We start from the raw sequence: 19,145 nt of genomic DNA, 5'->3' as shown, positions 1-19,145 counted from the left end.
ATCACAATCAAGACACGTATTCGTTGCAAGCGTACAAAACTCTCGACAGACGTAAGAAACTATTTAATTGTCTCCAATTCGACATGGATTTAATAATATTTTCCACATATTTTCCTCGACGGTGCGAAAAAAATCGAGATATTTCCTGTGTACGTGTATGACGAATACGTGTCCGTTAGGGTACACTCATGACTCAAGCGCGAATACAGAACTGAGAGGATAATAATATCGAGGTCAATATTGTCCTTAATTCTGCTGATTTTATTAACATCTTGTTTGATATCTTCGACGGAATCGTCATATGTGAATATCTATCTTTATGAGGCGACCATTTTCGAGGGCTGAATCCGCGCTTGCCACAAGTAAAAACAACTGAATTCCTATACTTTATTGTCTTTGTTAATAATCATAATAAGCAGTAGAAGCCGACTTTTATATTCTAATTTTACATTATTACTATTCGATTGTAAAAATAAGACCAAAAATGGTAGTTGATTTGGCATCCATATTTGTACTCTTGTTTGAGTTTTAGTAAAATTAAAGTCTTTAGCATTTAGGGAGCGTTCAAGTATTTTGTAACAAATTTTGGGGGGGGGTCCCGTGTAAAACGTTATGATGCGGGGCGGATATTAAAGTTAATATTATTTGAGACTCTCATGTACTTTACACCACATAAGTAAGTTTTAGGTATAAAGAGTTAATGGGTGGTCACAAAAAGTTTTATCGTTGGGTACAGAAAACGTAACGGCGTGTTTCAAGGACGGGGGGGGGGGGTCAAGAACCTCCAAAAATGACTTGACATAATACTTGAACGCTCCCTTAGTAAAAAGATAATTTAAATATCTTAAACAGCAATTAAGTACTACACCTGGCAAATGAAACATATACATACTATGATAAAATATAAATATACGTATGAACACGAATAAAATTTCTTATACTATGGTAACTATGAGTATTCGATACATTTTCATAAGTACGGATAAGATTATACCGACTTAGCCGGTTGGTTAATAATACTGATCGTTTTTGACTCCTATTTTAATTTACCGTAACTGAATGACAACAAAATAACCTAAGAGTATTCAATCAGACAAATAAGATTGTTTACGTTCTAAGAAGTAAATAATTCGTTGATAGCAACACTGAAAATGTAAAATATGTTAAAAACCTCATGACAATTGTCGAAACACAATACATTCAAAGTGACGCTATTAAAATAGGAGTTTTAACTTATCTCTACTACCAAATCAAAGAGAACCGTTTCTTCTTCGACACATTATTAACAGTTATTTTCTTAAGATTCTTATCCTTAACACCTGAGCGAGGCTTAAAGAGGTTTACCTGTAGGCCAACTTTGATTTTCTTTGTGAGGGCTCCTTGTGGGAACACCGCTTGTACTTGTGGTACTACTGAGCTTGACACCATGCCGCCTAGAAATAAAATGTATGTTATATTAGCGGACCTGACACACGATGTCCTGCATGAAATTTCAAGCGATTGGGAAATTAAACATAGTATGAAAATACTGACTCCAGCGCCATCTACCGGGCGGATTTGTAAATCTAAACCATCCAGGACTCCACCGAACCGCACACAAAAACAAACCATTCAAATCGGTCCCGCCAAAGGAGTTCAGTGACATACACACGTACCTACAGTATAATTATATACACACACATATATATGTGTGTGTAAGCTATCCTATCTTTGCAGTTAGATCAAACTGCACACGGTGTGCAAATTTGAAATCGGTTAAGTAGTTTAGGAATCCATAGCGGACAAACAAAGCGACGCGTAGTTTATATATATATTACGATTAAAATCATTCATAATTAAGAATCAAATCTGACAAATAATTAGGAACACATTAGGTTACAACGCGAAGTGATTGAGATTACAAAGAGAATTAAATGTGCTTAGCGGTTTTGAAAAATGTAAATTGTCTTAGAGGTAATTCTGATCACGTGGTGATTAAACGAGTCTCCAAATTAGCCTGATTGAATAATTGAAATGATAATAATGCCAACACCCATGGCAGTCCATCCGAATGCTCGATAATAATCGTTATGTGGAATATAGAAACGTGCATCTGTACGTACCTTCCGGCCCAATTGCGTGCACCTCTTGTCGTATACGCGATATAACGGCAAAGTACTGTGGAAAGTCGTGAGTTAAAATACGCGTCACTCTAGCTGCTTCCCAACTTTTTTCTTCCTCGCTTGTATCTGTAATGAGTGAGTATTTTAGTTAAAATAATTAAAAAATACAGAATAAACACTGCTGCTAGCGGTTACAGACTACATAAAGTTTTTAAATTGGCTAAAAATGGCTTAACATATAAAAAAATACACACATGTCGACGCTTTAGGGACTTGTCGTTAAATCGATGGACGTTACATGGAGTTTATACTGTAATTGTGAAGTCAATCGACGACAAAGTCCAGTTTTGATGTGGCTCGCTATGTCCATTGGTGTTAGTAATACTAAATAAAATATATGGTGTCACCATAGATCAACCTCAATGTCAAAAACCGAAGAAGTTTCGGAATATAATAAAGTAACGAGTTAAGCTTGCTGTGTCTTCCAAGTCTCAGCTAAGGTTGTACCTGATTTTTTTCTATTTACCTTCAATCTCCAAAGTCTCGTTCAGTATATCTTGAACAACATCATCTGTTGCGTCAGTGTTATGTTCTCTCCAACTACTTCCATTGTCTGAACGAAGAATAACAATCTCCCGTTCCTTGCCTCTAAGAGATGCGTAGTGCGGTACTTCTAGTATAACTGGCCTGTAATAATAGAAAAAAATAAAGCATACAGGGTTTAATGGGATAATTTTACGTAGAATATTTTTATTAATAGCGTTAAAATTATGTACAAAAACCAGGCGTATAAATAAAGTGCCTAATCGATAGTATATAATCCATTATCTTTATAGGACTCCAGCGCTTCTATCTGAAAACCACTTCTCGAAAACCTGCACTCGTACTCTGCATGTTACCAACAACGATCCTAATCTCAATAATGAGCATTTCTTGCGCGATCCAAAGGTTGTGACATCAGCGCTACCCATATCGAGAGAACTACGTCGAACTTGCATACAAACATGTCAGGATCTGTATCGCTGTTACAAAATCCGTAATTAGTTTAATATAAATAAACTATAATGTGGCTATACAAACAACTTAAGAAATTGAACATACCCCAAAAACTTGGAAGAAATAGGTCCCATCTCCAAGACCCTTGATGCTAAAGCCTCTCCTTCCATCAATGGTGGCATGTGGTTAATGCGCGAAGGCTTTAAATATCTGAAATCAGCATGAAAACGTTTCAAACCAAAAAGTTTGCAGCAATATTTTATAATTGTAGACCTTTATTATATATACATTTCTAAAAAAATATAAAAATCAGTGGCGCTACTACCTCTTAAGGTCTGGGCCTCAGATTTCTGAATCTGTTACATAATCTGTGTCTGTGTCTGATTAGAGTGGCATGCTGAAACCATTACACTAAGACTGCTCCACGTTTATTATTATATATATATACTTATATATACAATATGTAAGTTTCCAAATCCAAAAATAGAATATCGTGATTCATATCCTAGGAAATATGAGACACTGTCAATGTTTTGAATTTAATTAGGAAAAGATTTTCCAGGTGACAAAAACTAACCTGCATGTGATTCTGGTGGGCTGTTGCGCGGAGAGAGGGGGTACAATAACCCTCACCCCTCCGCCCCGACACCCGCGTAACGCTCCACCTCGAGCGTCCACGAGGAATGATACCAGGAAACTATAAATTGGTTGAAAGTATTTAAAATTCGTATTCAATGTAATAGTCGTATGTATGCTTTTCATTTGAATAGTGAAATAAAAGTATTTTTCCTATGTGAATTAGTAAAATTTTATATTTCTATTATAATAGGGTAGGAGGGTAGGGAGAAAACGAGAGGCACGGGCGGTGATTGCCGTGTTTTCGACACTTTAAAGACATAAATTGTATCTGGTGTGATGTATAATTTTGAATTATTTGGGAAATAACTGTGTTGAGAGGTATGTTTTTTCTAATTAAGATTTGTTTTTATTTTGTTGTGAAGCTATCTGAAATGTTTTCTTCCTTTTTAGCTTTGGGAAACGCCATCAAATTAGATGTTCATTATTTAATGATAAATTAACAAATTTGTTTATGTGGTAGACGTTACCACATATAATGGGTTTGGTGGGATAAACCAAAATCCTCTTGGCATCCACATTTATTTAGTTAAGTTAATTATAAGATTTAGTTTAATATATTTTAGTTTCGTATTTTTCTAGTTTAATTGTTTGAGGTTCCTTTTATAAATATCCTAATATGTGCTAATTTCTTTTATTTAATGTTAAAAACCCATAACACTATGTTATTTGTTGGTTTATAATTATTTTATATAGTAATACTAGCAGACCCGACAGAAGTCGTACTGCATGATATTTCATGCGATTAGGATATTAAACAAAGCTTGAAAATACAGACGGCAGTGCCATCTGCCGGGCTGATTTGTGAATCTAAACCATCCAGGGCTCCACCCAAACGCATACAAAAAGAACATTCAAATCGGTCCAGCCGTTTAAAAGGAGTAGTAGAGTTATACGATATCTTTTAAGTTAGATCAAACTGCAGACAGTGTGCAAATTTGATTGAAATCGGTTTAGCTCTTTAGGAGTCCATAGTAATAAAATTGTAATATATATTAATATTAAAATTGTATTTATACAATTATTACTTAATTAAAATAACTTACTTCTTCCATTGTAACTTTTTCCTGTTAGTCCAAATCCAGTAAGCATGTGCAGGGAGAAATGTTAAGTTTTATTTAACACCAATTATTCTGAAATATTAATGGGTCATCTAAGTAATATGTAACTAAGAAAAAGTGTTTAATACAAAACTAAGGGTATATTGTTCTCAATTAGGAATCTTTATTGTTGTTATTGTCCCAATTTATTGTTAAATTTTGTCCATAACGCCATTGATGAGTTGTCCTTTGTATCAGTTTTATATACAGGCAATAAGTTAATGTTATATTTAAATCCTGGAAATACTGACTTGGGCAAAGTCGGGTCGACGTTGTAGCAATATCCCTCTGGTGCATGTGCTGTGCTATATCGGCTAACACTCTTCACTACCACTTCACTTTGAGGTAGGAAGCCTAGGCCGTTCATAGAACCTAGAAAAATAACTATGTACAAATACACAATCAAGAGACACAAAATAAGGCCTGAGATGTCCAGGGAGACAGGTAGAAAGTTTAAAAAGAATTCTTTAGAAGTTTTTGCATTGTAAAAAACATAAAGCTTATTTAGGGATAATGACAATGAATGTTGGTGAAATAATATCACAGTAGCTTTTGAAGATGCAATCAATGTAACATTTTCAAACATCTTTTGATAAAACAGGCAAAAGGATAGTACTGGTTATAAACAATCTTTCTGTTTCCAATATTTTTCAAACATAATATAATTTTTAAGCATATAGTTAAATAATCCTAATAGTCCTAGTTATACTTAAAATTGTATCAACAACCAAATAAGTAAGTACCAAAATTCTTATAGAATATATTTTTAAATAAGTATATTTCAATACCATGAGATATTTCCATAATATTCTTATGACTCATAGCAGATTCTGTTCTCTCATCTTTGGTAACATCAATGGGGAGAGAGTCATCGCCAAGTGACTTCATATCATCAGCTGTTAGATATCTGTATGGCTGGTCATTTAGGATTGTATCTTCACCTAAAAATAAAATTCAAACTTAAGGTTATTATACATATTATAGAATTATATGTTACACTGTGTGTCCAGACTAATATTGTTGATTTAATCTATTAATTTGTTTGATTACTTAGAGCAGAACCAAGATCTTGTAATTATAGTACTATATTGTTTCATATATTGAGGATATAATATAAATAAGTAAATCAATGGCGCTACAACCTTTTTAGGTCTAGGCCTCAGATTTCTGTTTCATGATAATTTGTTAATCTAATAGGCAAGTAGGTGATCAGCCTTCTGTGCCTGACACACGCCGGCGACTTTCTGGGCCTGAGGCTAGCCGATTTCCTCACGATGTTTTCCTTCACCGTTTGAGCGAATGTTAAATGCGCACATGGAAAGAATGTCACACAGTTGGTGCACAGCCGGGGTTGGAACCTACGACCTCAGGGATGAGAGCCGCCAACACTGCTCTATTATATATCTACATTGAGGATATAAGAACACATTTTTTATTTAACAAATTCCTCGAAATTAAAACCAATGTTTATTATAACATACCACCTTCCTCTTCAGAGTCCGACATGAACGTCTCCAACATAGTCTCTGGGGCCACAACTTTGTACTTCTCCTGAGAGGCTGGTGCAAGGGAAGGCTCCGAAACTTCCTTCAGCGTCTCCATTACAGTCACATAGCCTAGCTTTGAAGCTATATCCAGTGGGGTTTGACCGTTCTAGATGAAGAATAATCAGACTTAAAGTGACTTCATCAATTAAAACTTTTAAAATTATAATTTATTACGGGGGTATGCATTTATTATATGACTATCAATAAATATTAAATACCTATTTTTTAGTTGTATAACAAATTTATTAAATAATACTTAATTTATTTATATACGAATAAAGATCCATAGAAAGTCTTAATTAACCACTTCGAATCAATAAAATCCTCGACCGTATCCGAAGTTTGCAATTGTCTCGCAAAAAAAAAATGCTGTGATCTTATAATTTCAGAATTAGATCTTGTCCATGTTTAAGTTATGAAGGGAAACTGCTTTATTTATTTTAATGTATCGCATATTGTATTAAAAAAATATAATGCATGAATAAATGTTAACGTATTTCTTTATCATTACTTTGCTACTAAGAAATTTCACGAAATATTCACGAAAAAAACAATATCTACTTACCATAGTGGTGGCATTAGCATCGGCCTTATGTTCCAACAAAATATTGACGATGTTAATGTGGCCTTGTTGCGCAGCGTGATGCAGGGCAGTGTAGCTAAAGACAGAGTATTGTCTTTTGTTAATATCTGTATTTATTTCAATGTCAACTCCCGAGAAATAAATACAGATAAATTCTCTACAGCTGTGATACTTTTGACATTCAACACCTTTTGTCTTCAGTCACCGTGACCACGTACGCCGTAATATAGTTATAATGTATATAATATAATAAGCTTAATTTAGTAAATATAGACGATACCAATTCGCCTTCAAAATTTTGATCAACGGTGATGAAGTCAATTTTACATTTTTAATTTTATTTGCAAGAACCTATAAATTAAACTCATGGTAAATTCATTACGATTAGTTATTTACATATCATTTTCCTTCAGTGTGTTAATATTTTCATGTATTGTTTGACAAAGCTCACAGCTAGTTGATAATACTGATTAAACATACCCATGTGTAGTCTGAGCTTTGACAGACGCGTCGTTTTCCAACAAATAGCGAACCATGTTAGCCTGTCCGTAGTGGCTAGCGATGTGCAAAGGCGTATAACCACCCTTAGTGCCAATGTCCACCTGTAAAAACTAGTGTTAATTCCGGTGTCTACGAAGGCACCTCTTTTGTCATTATAATGGACTTTAAATTCTAAGTTTTCTCCCTTTTTTAATATAATTTTATTGTTATTATAATTACTGTTTCTATAGATATGATAAATATTAAAAGGCCGGCAACGCACTCGCGAGCCTTCTGGCATTGAGAGTGTCCATGGGCGGCGGTATCAGTTAACATCAGGTGAGCCTCCTGCCCGTTTCCCCCTTTTTAAAAAAAATATACTACGACGTAATAGTTTTGAAAGAATGGGCCTCGGGCACGTGTAATCATTATTGATTTTAAAATCAAGCCCATTACTAATATTAATTTAATACAATATATATGTTTCCTTCGCAGCTTTTCCAATTCCGCCTTTACTGCCATTTCATTGAAGAAAGCTTTGCCCGGCCGCCGATGCAGCGTATAGATCTTGCTGACTAGGTATTCAATTGAGAAAGACAAACAACAAACGAAGTAGATTCTACCAGTAGAAATTGTCATAGCTTATTGTAATCTGTGCTTATTTTTAAGCATATGTCGGAATTGGCTCAGACATCAGCAGTAAAGCACGAAATACAATTTAATTAATAAAAATAAAAGCAGTGAGGGAGAGAGGTGACAGTCGGTTAAGACTGTGGTCCGTGCACCTCGACGCAACCAGAAAAATGTAATTAGGTGTTTTGTGATGTAAATAAGGTTTTTTATCGAACCTGAGCGCCGTTCTTAATCAGCAACTGTGCCACTGGCACCCTGTCTTCTTGCGCAGCCAGGTGTAACGCTGCCAAACCATTCTTGGCCTGCTGGTCTACCTCCGCACTTTGTTCCAATAACAGTGCGCACATGTCTGTATGTCCCTGATTGGAAGATTATTAGTAAGTACCCGCTATTAATTTGTTACAAATACTTTACGCTTCGTAGTTAAACACCAAATGGATTTACTTGTAAATATTATTTAAATTATTTTTCTAGTAATTTAATTGTTTATTTTAATTGTTAATTTAATTGTTGTTTCATGAACTTTTATGTAACTAACTTAAGATGTTTTGTATTTTCCTTTACTCTTAACTTTATTTGTATTCCTGCTTTATAAATCTCTTTCACTAGCTTAATGTTATAATAAAAAAATGAGCAGTGTTGTGTTGGTTTGATTATGCACCTTCCGGAAACCGGCATCCCTAAAATCGTGGCGTCTGGCGTTTACTTATACTACAAAATCTTATTTTTGACATAAGTGATTAAATACCTGTTGTGCTGCCAAATGAAGTGGAGTAAATCCAGCCTTTGATTCTGCATTTGTCAACGCTCCGTATTCCAGGAGAGTTGCGGCTGTTTCCATTTGGTTCTTACGCGCCGCTATATGCAGTGGTGTATGGCCGTTCTTTGCCACGGCCTGCAAAGGTATAACATATTTTTAGATCTTATAAAATAGGCAATATATTGCCGCTTGTGATATTTTAATTTATTGCATACAATTTATATGGAACTTACTTTTTACCGAATTTATAGAACTTGTTATATTGATCCAATTTTAATAATAACTACTAGATACTCTATCGCTGTAATACAGTGTCGCACAATATATATAATGAAATATAATGCAACGAAGCACAAAGACACTTTGCAATATGTATCGTATTATCCATAGTTCAATAATAGTTTATGTTTCGCGTAATCCGTTGCTACGTCAGCTCTACGAATATTGAGAGAACTACGAGGTCATTGAAATTGCGTACAAAACATCGTAGAAGAAACTTATCAGTGCCGCAGAGTATTGGCGCTGGTTTGGTTCCTAATTGAATCATACATATGATGTGTCCTATAGTGTTAATTATAGTTGTTTAATAAAAAGATACCTTGGCGTCCGCTCCCTTCTCCAGCAGTGTATTAGCAACAGCCTGCTGGTCATACTGAGCTGCGATATGTAGAGGGGTCATACCGTTCTTGCCAGCCTGATCTGGTGATGCTCCGTTTGCTAATAAGAGATTGGCCACCTATAAAAACATCAACGAATGAAACTTGATACTTTGTAGGCCATAAAAAATTGTTTGAGAGTTGTTAAGGCGTCCAACAATTTACTGTAGTAACAATCTCGTCTTGAGGATGAAAATGCACTAATAATTATTAAATAACATGTTTTTTATTTGTTTTTTATCTGATCTGATTGACTAAATATATTATTCTCATACAAATAGTATGAGAATAATATATTTAGTTATATATATAGTTTTATCGTTCTGCTTCGTTTATTTGCGTTTACTGTGTCATTATCTCAATCTGACTACAAGATATAAAATGTTAATAAATTATGAATTACAATCTTACAATGAGTCGGTATACTAAAGCTAAATAAAAAATGGTTTGATAGCTTCTGTAACTAGATTGTTTGATCAATATTCAAGGGATCAGGTATAGATATGTTTAGGTGAAAAAATTGTCATATATTTCTTTTCATTTACCTTCAGATTTCCATATTTGGCAGCCAGGTGAAGAGCCGTGAACCCTTTTTTAGTGGTAGCAGTTAATGGTGCATTATGTTCGATTAACGCCGCAGCAACCTATAAGTAGTTTAATTAAGATAAAAATTAATTGTACATATGTTTAAAGCTTCAAAAGGAATAGATATTTTGAATAGAGAACGCGGATGTTACAAATTTTCAAATTTTTACTTACATCATGGTTATGTTGTTTAGCAGCAATGTGAAGTGCGTTATAATGGTCTGCAGTCATTGCACGGACATCAGCGCCATGTTGCAACAATAACACTGCAATGTCAACATTGCCTAGTCGAGAGGCAATATGGAGTGGCGTTTGACGCTCGCGGGCCTTTGCCTCTACGGCAGCTCCATTGCGGAGGAGAATTCGTATTATATCCGTCTGTGAAAAGATCGATGGTAAGTGATTATATATTCTGAGTATGTATATGATAAAAAATAACGTAAGTCATTAAAATAGTATCAAACTAGAAAAAAATGTAATTGATATCATAATAATCGCAAGACAACTGTGTGACTTCATTAGTAGAATTATAATTGCTTATGAAATTCATAAATGGCATTTCAAATTTATCGGGTCATAAAAACGCAATTTACGCAACGCAAAACATAATTTATATATAGTTATATGGAATTTTTACCTGATTTGCTCTAGCAGCGAGATGTAAGGGTGTTTCTCCCCTAACAGTGGGCACATCAGGATTAGCTTCATGCTGCAGCAAGTATATTACGATGTTCATGCATCCCATGAAGGATGCGACATGAAGAGGTGTCAGGCCAGATTCGGTGGTAGCTTGGATGCCTAGTAGATTAAAAATATGTATTTTATAGAAGCATATATGCAGATATTTTAAGTGTACTTTATATAGTCTTAAAAAATCTCTTTTTGTTACAGCATAAAAACAACGTGACAAAAGAGTACTTCAGTTAAAGACTACATTAAATAATATTTTAATTTGGATTTATTCATTTAATTCATCTGCATTTACGAAGTATCAGTTAAACTTTCAGCGCTATTTCATTATGTAAAATTATTTTCCACATATAATGATACTCACTTGCACCATACTTTAGTAGAAGTTCGACTACTTTGATCCTGTTCTTCTTACAGGCAATGTGTAGAGGGGTAAAGCCATTGAGGGCTCGTGCGTTGGCATCGGCATTACTGTAAAGAAACATTAATATAGTGACATAAGGTATTTACATAGAACTAAACACAACCGTAAGAAAATTAAACAGAATTTCTTAATTTTAGATAATATTACAAATATTATCTAAAATTATTATAATAATTAGCTAACTAGAATAATTTAAATAATGGAACGAGCATAAACATACCTAATGTATACGTACAATTTTAAAATACATAACTGTTTGGCATGAGTCTAATAACATAATATAATTTATGAACAATTCGTACAAAAACAGTAATTTATGTAAGATATATTCGTACTTACTATCATAAATAATTATTTGAAATAATCTCTGGACTCTTATGAACTGATATTGAAAATTTAACACCTGATATGCTGTAATTGTCTTAAAGTATTTGTTTGGATCAAGTTGAAATTATGCACATACTTTTCCCATAATCCCGAAAACCCTAAGGGTTCTGCTGAATCTGAAGTTATGTGATCCCTTTCAATGCTCAAAACTTACCGATCCAACAACAATTTAGCTACTTTAGCGTGTCCACAGTGTGCGGCGACGTGTAACGCTGTCAGGTAGTCCACGGTGACGTCATCGACTGGGGCCCTTCGACCCAAGAGGACGCGGGCGGCTTCGGAGTGGTCACCTTGAGCAGCCATGTGGAGTGGTGCTAAACCATTCTGGATGGATAAAAATGTAATGGATGGATGAAAATAGTGGTCAATATCAATATACGATGCATATGACGCGGCCATTCATAAAATTTAAATTAGTAATATTATTTATTACATATAAATTATTTGTATGCAGAAAGCGGTTAGTGGGTAGGTCCTGGATATAGGATTCGCGACGAAAATATCTTTATTTCTTGATTAATATCAAATTCCATATAGTATAACATTTATTAATGACTTTGTAATTAACAAAAAATTACGCCCTATAAAGATAACTTACCTTGCTTTTACTGGTAATAGGTGCTCCTCTATCCAACAAGGCTTCCACCACTCTCTCGTGACCAGAACGCGCTGCACAGTGCAAGGGTGTCAGGCCGTCTCTAGTGCGAGCTTCCACGTTGGCTCCATTATCGCATAAAAGAGACACCATGTTGTCTTTCCCTGTTGTAAAGGTTTTATACATTCTTTACATTGCGCAACTTTTATTTTATTGTCCTTCATTATTATAGTATTGAACTTCGTTAATTACAATGATGTGTAAACTAATTTAGGTTATACAACTTACTAATGATATATCTTAGTTTTTAAGGCTTTAAATAGCCAAAATGAATTTAACTATTTTCGAAATAAAGTATTGTTTTTTATTAGAAAACTATCCTAAACTTTCGTGAATTAAACACGCGTACTCATAGGCTTGTATTTATTCTACTTTTGCGCCGTTATCTACAGTACATACGATAAGAAACTCATTTCCTAAAATATAATCCTAAATTTATTCATCCATTCATACCCCACTTAGCAGCGACATGCAAAGGACAGATGTTATGCTTAGCAGCACAATTCACATCGGCTCCTTTAGCCAGGAGTAGACGCGCGACTGCCTCGTTTCCATAGTGAGCTGCGATGTGTAGAGGTGTAAAACCGGATTTTGATGTTACGTCTGGATTGTGTTCATTCTGAAAGAAATAATTTATCATTTCTAATTCATAAGAAATACGTGCTCCTTTAATTAATGGTATTAGTATAGTGGCAGGTAGAATGATACCTAGCCCGTCTTGGTTAAAGACTCATAGACAATGGTTTGTTCAAAGTAAGTCATTCCATTCAAAAGCACGGTATCCAAAATTAAATTAAGTAGCCATGATGAACCTTCGAAAAGAGATGGCGTTATAAGAAGATTGCAAAAGTATTAAGGACCAGTATTCAAATAGAATCGTGAAGATGACGTCTGTCAGGAAGGACTTTTAGCGATTTTTTTATATAATGTACATTAATATTATGTAACATTAATACATACATTCCACTTATGTACCTACTGTGTATCATGAGTTCGTCCTAATTTTGAGGAAATTTTAATATATTTTTTTGTTTCTTTTATCTTTGGTTTCTTTACCTCAAGTAGTAAATTAGCTGCCTTGACGTCATCTTTCTTGGCAGCAATGTGAAGCGCAGGAAGACGAACCCTGCCTCGAGTATCAGCCTCCAAGAGAACGGCCACTACCTTCTCGTGGCCTTGTTGCATCGCAACAGCCAGGGGAGTAAAGCCATCCTGTGATTAAAATGTGTTATTTATTCAGAAATGTTTGCTTTAAATACTAAGCGGATTCAAATCGGTGTGTCTTAAAGAACATACGAAAAACGGATAAATGATGATAAAAATAATTATTTAATTAATTTAAATATAAAATTGATTATATTTAACAACATAACATACATACAACATTATATAAATTAAATTGCTCTTTTTATTGAATTATTATTTTTTATTACCTCTGTAGCCAAACTCTGGTTAGCTCCATTGGAAAGTAGAAATTTGACAACACCATCGTGGTTTTCCTGTGCTGCCATGTAGAGAGGAGTGAAACCATTCTGCGACTGGATGTTGACCTGCAAGAACAATGAGTTTTAAATATAGCAACTAATTTAAAAGAGACAATTCTACAAAATAATAAACCGTAATATCCTAAGTTTTGTGCGTAGCTATAAGATTTTCATAAAAAATATCTGACGCATGCGTGCATGTTACGTTGGTGTTTTTATCTTTTACTTTGGTGTTTTACTTTATTATCTCATGAATAAATTCTCTCTACGTAGTATGATTATAGCAGTAGTTATAGTCACTATTTATTTGACAAGGACAATATAATGTAACAGAACAGTTTAAGATCCAATAAAAATGGGGGCGTAGTCAAGATCCATTAAGAGTTGTGTATGTAGAAAGTGGAAAACTAAATTTGTATGAGAATGTCGTAACGCGAAATTTAGTTTTCATTCAACTTCTACACACACACTACCATGTACTGTTTAAATATAATTTCCATAAAAATACTTTACAATCTGTGTGCTATAAATCTATAAAAATACACTTACAACCTAAAATGCAACCTTTGTCATTTTTCGCATCCATGGCTTCGTTTTGTACGTAATGACGTCATTAAACCAAAGTAAAAGTTCCGCCGAACTAATAATTGGTTTAGGTTAGAAGGATTTGCATAATAGAACATTATTCATGACAGAAAATATACGATTCTGGCAAAATTGAGCTAACGCTAGTATACACTAGGGAGTCCCTGTGCTGTGTCTAACTAGATAACAATTATTCCATGGTATATGGTGCATGTTTAAAACTTTTTTTTATGAAAAAGAAGTGTGTTACTAGTTGTGTCTAAATCTACTAATCAATCAAAAATACTATAGTACCTTAAGTATACCTAAATGTTTGAGTTTGTGAAATCTATTTTAAAATAGTATTTTTACAGTATAAGTCAAAATAAAAACACTTCACCTGAGCCCCATTTTGCACAAGTAGTCGTACGACGGCTTCTTGGCCAGCCAGTGATGCGATGTGCAGGGCTGTGTTGCCCTTCTTGGTGGCTGCATCTATCGAAGCTCCACGCTGCAGCAACTCCTTCACTACTTCGACATGTCCGTCTTTAGATGCAAGGTGGATTGCATTCAGGCCGTTCTGAAGTAAAACCACTTATTAGTATATGCTGCGGTGTTAAAGACGCTAGGTGCAGCGTATTTCAAAATAATATTTAAATATAGTGTTAGCGGACTGACGCCATCTTTGAGCAGAAACTTATGTAAGGCGCAGTAAAACCGGAGTTGACTCACTTTTTTTTGCGAGACTGAAAGATTTTAGTTGCCGCCTGGTAGACAGTATTGGTGACCCCAGAGCTGGTGCTTTCCTCGCTCAAGGAATAAGTATCGCAATATAGCAAGGAAATGCTGCCAGTATTAAAGGTACACTGTCACAGGGTTCATACTTTTTAAATTAGTTTTAATGTTCTATTTATTATTATTATTACTCTGTAAGTTAAGAGCAGTGTTGGCCTAGTGGCTTCAACGTGCGACTTTGATCCCTGAGGTCGTAAGTTCGATCCCCGGCTGTTCACCAACGGATTTTCTTTCTATGTGCTCATTTAACATTCGCTCGAACGGTGAAGGAAAACATCGTAAGGAAACCGGCTTGCCATAGACCCAAAATGTCGACGGCGTGCGTCAGGCACAGAAGGCTGATCACCTACTTGCTTATTAGATATGCAAATGATCATGAAACAGATACAGAAATCTTTAGGTCTGGGTAAAGAGGTTGTAGTGTAAATACTGTAAATTTGAGCGTTTTGTTTAAAAAGGTATAATATGGTTGTAAATAGTAATTTGAAAAAGGTTTTGTATGGTAATTCTACGATTGTTAAGATTGTTATTAGACGTACATAATAAGGTTTTTATTCAGTAAGTATTAATCACTAATACAGATTTTAGACAACATCGAACTTCAGACATAAACAACTATAGGTACAGCCCGTACTTTGTAAATGTAACGGGGAAAAGTTCGCACTTGAAAAATACAAATTCGACTCGACTCGCGCGCATTCTGAACACGGAGAACTATAATATTTCAGCTTTGCAAATTAGAGAGACTTGTCGCAACGCTTATTCCAGAAAACCTTGACGTGCCCCATAATATGAACAATAATGAAGATTATTAAGCGTGACTTACATAACACTTCAGTAGTAAAAAGGTTAATTATAATATTAGCGGACTCAATTCCTAGAAATGTTGAAGGAACACGCGATTTCATCACGAACATAATCCGGTGTGATTATTTTACTATGTGGCATTCGGTACGGTATGGTACGTCTTTTAGTACGATTTATTAGTCTAGACTATAATATTGTTAGTAATAGAATTAGACATAATGAAAAGATCAAAGTGGTTTGACGGGTGGATAAAATATATAAAGAAACATTTATAGTGATAGCTTGGTTTCCCGATATTAAGGAATTGGCTATAAGAGCCGGACTCACCGGGGCAAACGTTTTTCTAACTTTATGATTAGACTAACGAGCCAACAAAACAAATGACTGTAAAACGCGGAAACTGTTGACGTGAAATATACGACAAGTACTATATTTTTTTGCTGTTTGTCTTTGAATCTCCGTAGATTTTACTCTAGTGGTTGGCGCAAATTTTAACCCAAGTGGCGAATGAACTTAGTCCATAGTCTATTCCTAGCGGATTAATAATTATTTGGGTGGTACAGAAGACTGATTTATTATTAAAATTACTTGAAACAGACCCATAAGAAGAAGAGAAATAGCTTCAAAAATAAACATAGTATTTGATTATAGAACTTAGACTTATAGAAAGACATACATTGAACTTAGTTTAACATTTCTATTCCACAGACTCTTAACCAGCCGATGATTCGATGTTCAAATACTATAATATTAAATGTTACTTACAGCGTTGCTAACGTTGATGTCAACCCCTTGCTCCAGCAGACTGATGATCTTGTCAATTTGACCTGCGCGCGCGGCGCGAAGGAATGCCGTGCTGGCGTCCGCCTGTTGACAAGGTTAAAATAAAGTACACGAACATAATTTTGTCTTAGAATAATCGTACTAAGAAAGCTGAAACTTCGTTACATATAATCTTGTGTTTACGAGCAAAATTTGACAATCTGGAGTTCAACGTTTTGTAGATAATAGAAGATATTTTAGTTTTAAAGCTATTTTGACAATACGATGCCACATATTTTTACTGATCAGTCTACTATCTAATATAACATACAAATGTACTAAAGATCAAATAAAGAAGAGTCTATTTTTTAATACTCAACTATTCTGGCTTTAATTATCAAATATCACAAGAAGGTAAAAAGTTAACCTTTTTCCAGCAAAAAAACATTTGTTTCGGAGTGGTGGGGAACTGATGTTCCTTACAATAAATTATCAATACAACAGACTATATGATATTTATTGAAACTGATCTATCATTAATTATTACAGGACATCATATAAATAAACTTAAATAGCTATCGTCTGAAAATCTTTAAATCGTAGAGAAGCAAAAAGCAAAATAGATCGTCAAGGAATAGTATAGTAAAAGCATTCGTAGCAAACTACTGTAAAAAGATTCAACGAACTGCGGCAATCAGTACAATAATTACGACGTCACCCCATTGGTCTTTGTTTAACCCCGGTAGGGTTACACACTTGAGCTCACACATAATATCAGTATTTTCTTTAAGCTCTCGACTTTTTGCTATTGGAAAATAGGACTTCATTATTTGTATTAAAGTTCGTTTTAAATAAGTTTTATCGTTTTATAGACAGCTTATAATTAAAGGTTGCTTTACATATTTTAGGGAGCAGATTTTTCTTTATATCTGAGCATTTAACATTCTCTCGTATGGTGAAGGAAAACACGGCGACGAAACCGATTACTAAGTGGCCTATAGGTATAGAAAAATTAATGATTAGGAATGTGCGTTCTTTTAGCGCCACAATTTTTTTATATATTTCTTCCTTAGTTTTTAACAAATCAAAAGAAGACCCGGTTTGAGAAAAAAACGATACACAGAATCAAGAGATTTGCATTGTGAGTCAGGCGTGGCGGAATCCTAATTGTGGAATTGAAGTAAGAAGAGTAGTTAGCTTGCTTGGTCTAGCCAGGGCTGATGGATACTAATATTGAGTGATGCTCAATCACATTTCACTTAAAACTCTCCCATATGAATTTACAACAATGTTATATGAAACTCTTTTTTTTCTGGACTTTTTACGCGGAAACTGGAATGGACATGTTTTCTGATGAAGCTAATAATCTCATTGTGTGGAGAAGACCGACGCGCGACGGATGCGACGCCGCTATGCGGAACTGTGTTTCGAAGAAATCACTTCTTAGGGCGTAGTGTCCGTTATGTTTTGGGCTGCAATTAATTCGACGGATCGTATGGAGTTAGTTTTTACGTACAAAACCCGTATTGAGTGGTCTTGAGGAAGATTCCATTTTAATGGATGACAATGCTCGCCCACACCGTAGCGACGCCGAAGCATACAGCAAGAAATTGAGATCCATCGCTTAGATTGGCCAGCTCGAAGTCCTGACCTCAATCCAATTGAGCATGGATGATCTAAATAGACGAGTATGATCAGTGCAACCTGCACTACAAAACATCTGGGAGCTAAAAAAAGTCATCGCAGACAAGAGGAATACGTTGGGAACGTATTCCTCAGAACTTTGTTAAAAACTATGTAGAAAAGATGCCAAGAAAGATTCAAGTTGTGATTTTGGAAGGAAGAGGTCACGCTCGTTAATAGATATTTACATTTCATTATAAAGGTTAAAAAAACTTGCCTTTATTGCCGACCACTTCTTACTGTTTGATAGTACATCGGCTTTAAAAAAAAACAAGCATAAAAATTTGCCAAGATTTCACTTTACGCATAGTAATTTACATAATTATATGCTTACAGACTACATCAGACAATTAAATTGCATGTAAATTTCCTTAGGTTCCCGTTTCTTGTAGCCTGGATTTTTTATGTAGCGTTGAATGTTGCGACAAATATGAACGTTTATTTATTTGTGTCAAGTAATAAAATTTAACGGTGTGGTCTCTAGACGATATCGTATTACGTCATCTTTTTCACTACATATAAATTTAACTAGTTTCAGAAAATATAAACATTTATTTGTATTACCAATGAATACTACATTTTGGAGTTATATTAGTCCATACATTCCGATCCACGCCACGTTCTTTATAATCTACTAACGGACCTGGCGAACAATGTTCCGCCTAACAGTTAAATAATATCGCTTAACTTTAGTTTCGTAAAATTTATTTATTTATTTTGTGTTATTCGATAACTTATCCGATATTTTATTACTTATTAAGCTATTCGGAAGAATCCACCAAAAAAGAGAGAACTAACATCGGTCCAGCCGATATT

General features: G+C 34.7%; 1 protein-coding gene across 1 annotated transcript in view; it reads right to left on the bottom strand.

The window, feature by feature from the left end:
• LOC123714802 (ankyrin-2-like) overlaps positions 1–19,145 on the bottom strand; it is a 64,146-nt gene that overhangs the window by 33,317 nt on the left and 11,684 nt on the right. The window contains exons 2-26 of the mRNA XM_045669331.1: positions 16,650–16,751; positions 14,683–14,862; positions 13,668–13,784; positions 13,291–13,446; positions 12,688–12,853; positions 12,178–12,338; positions 11,734–11,903; positions 11,133–11,239; positions 10,716–10,876; positions 10,253–10,456; positions 10,039–10,137; positions 9,436–9,573; positions 8,826–8,972; positions 8,293–8,436; positions 7,445–7,566; positions 6,947–7,040; positions 6,316–6,487; positions 5,623–5,775; positions 5,086–5,206; positions 4,781–4,801; positions 3,676–3,795; positions 3,204–3,308; positions 2,629–2,789; positions 2,103–2,228; positions 1,345–1,433 (exon numbers count right to left, since the gene is read on the bottom strand). Of these exons, the coding sequence (XP_045525287.1) occupies positions 1,345–1,433; positions 2,103–2,228; positions 2,629–2,789; positions 3,204–3,308; positions 3,676–3,795; positions 4,781–4,801; positions 5,086–5,206; positions 5,623–5,775; positions 6,316–6,487; positions 6,947–7,040; positions 7,445–7,566; positions 8,293–8,436; positions 8,826–8,972; positions 9,436–9,573; positions 10,039–10,137; positions 10,253–10,456; positions 10,716–10,876; positions 11,133–11,239; positions 11,734–11,903; positions 12,178–12,338; positions 12,688–12,853; positions 13,291–13,446; positions 13,668–13,784; positions 14,683–14,862; positions 16,650–16,751 (3,336 nt within the window). The remainder of the gene's footprint in view (positions 1–1,344; positions 1,434–2,102; positions 2,229–2,628; positions 2,790–3,203; positions 3,309–3,675; positions 3,796–4,780; positions 4,802–5,085; positions 5,207–5,622; positions 5,776–6,315; positions 6,488–6,946; positions 7,041–7,444; positions 7,567–8,292; positions 8,437–8,825; positions 8,973–9,435; positions 9,574–10,038; positions 10,138–10,252; positions 10,457–10,715; positions 10,877–11,132; positions 11,240–11,733; positions 11,904–12,177; positions 12,339–12,687; positions 12,854–13,290; positions 13,447–13,667; positions 13,785–14,682; positions 14,863–16,649; positions 16,752–19,145) is intronic.

Source organism: Pieris brassicae, chromosome 10, assembly GCF_905147105.1.
Source record: "Pieris brassicae chromosome 10, ilPieBrab1.1, whole genome shotgun sequence".
Lineage (NCBI taxonomy): Eukaryota > Metazoa > Arthropoda > Insecta > Lepidoptera > Pieridae > Pieris > Pieris brassicae.
This window is presented reverse-complemented; position numbering and strand designations above follow the sequence as displayed.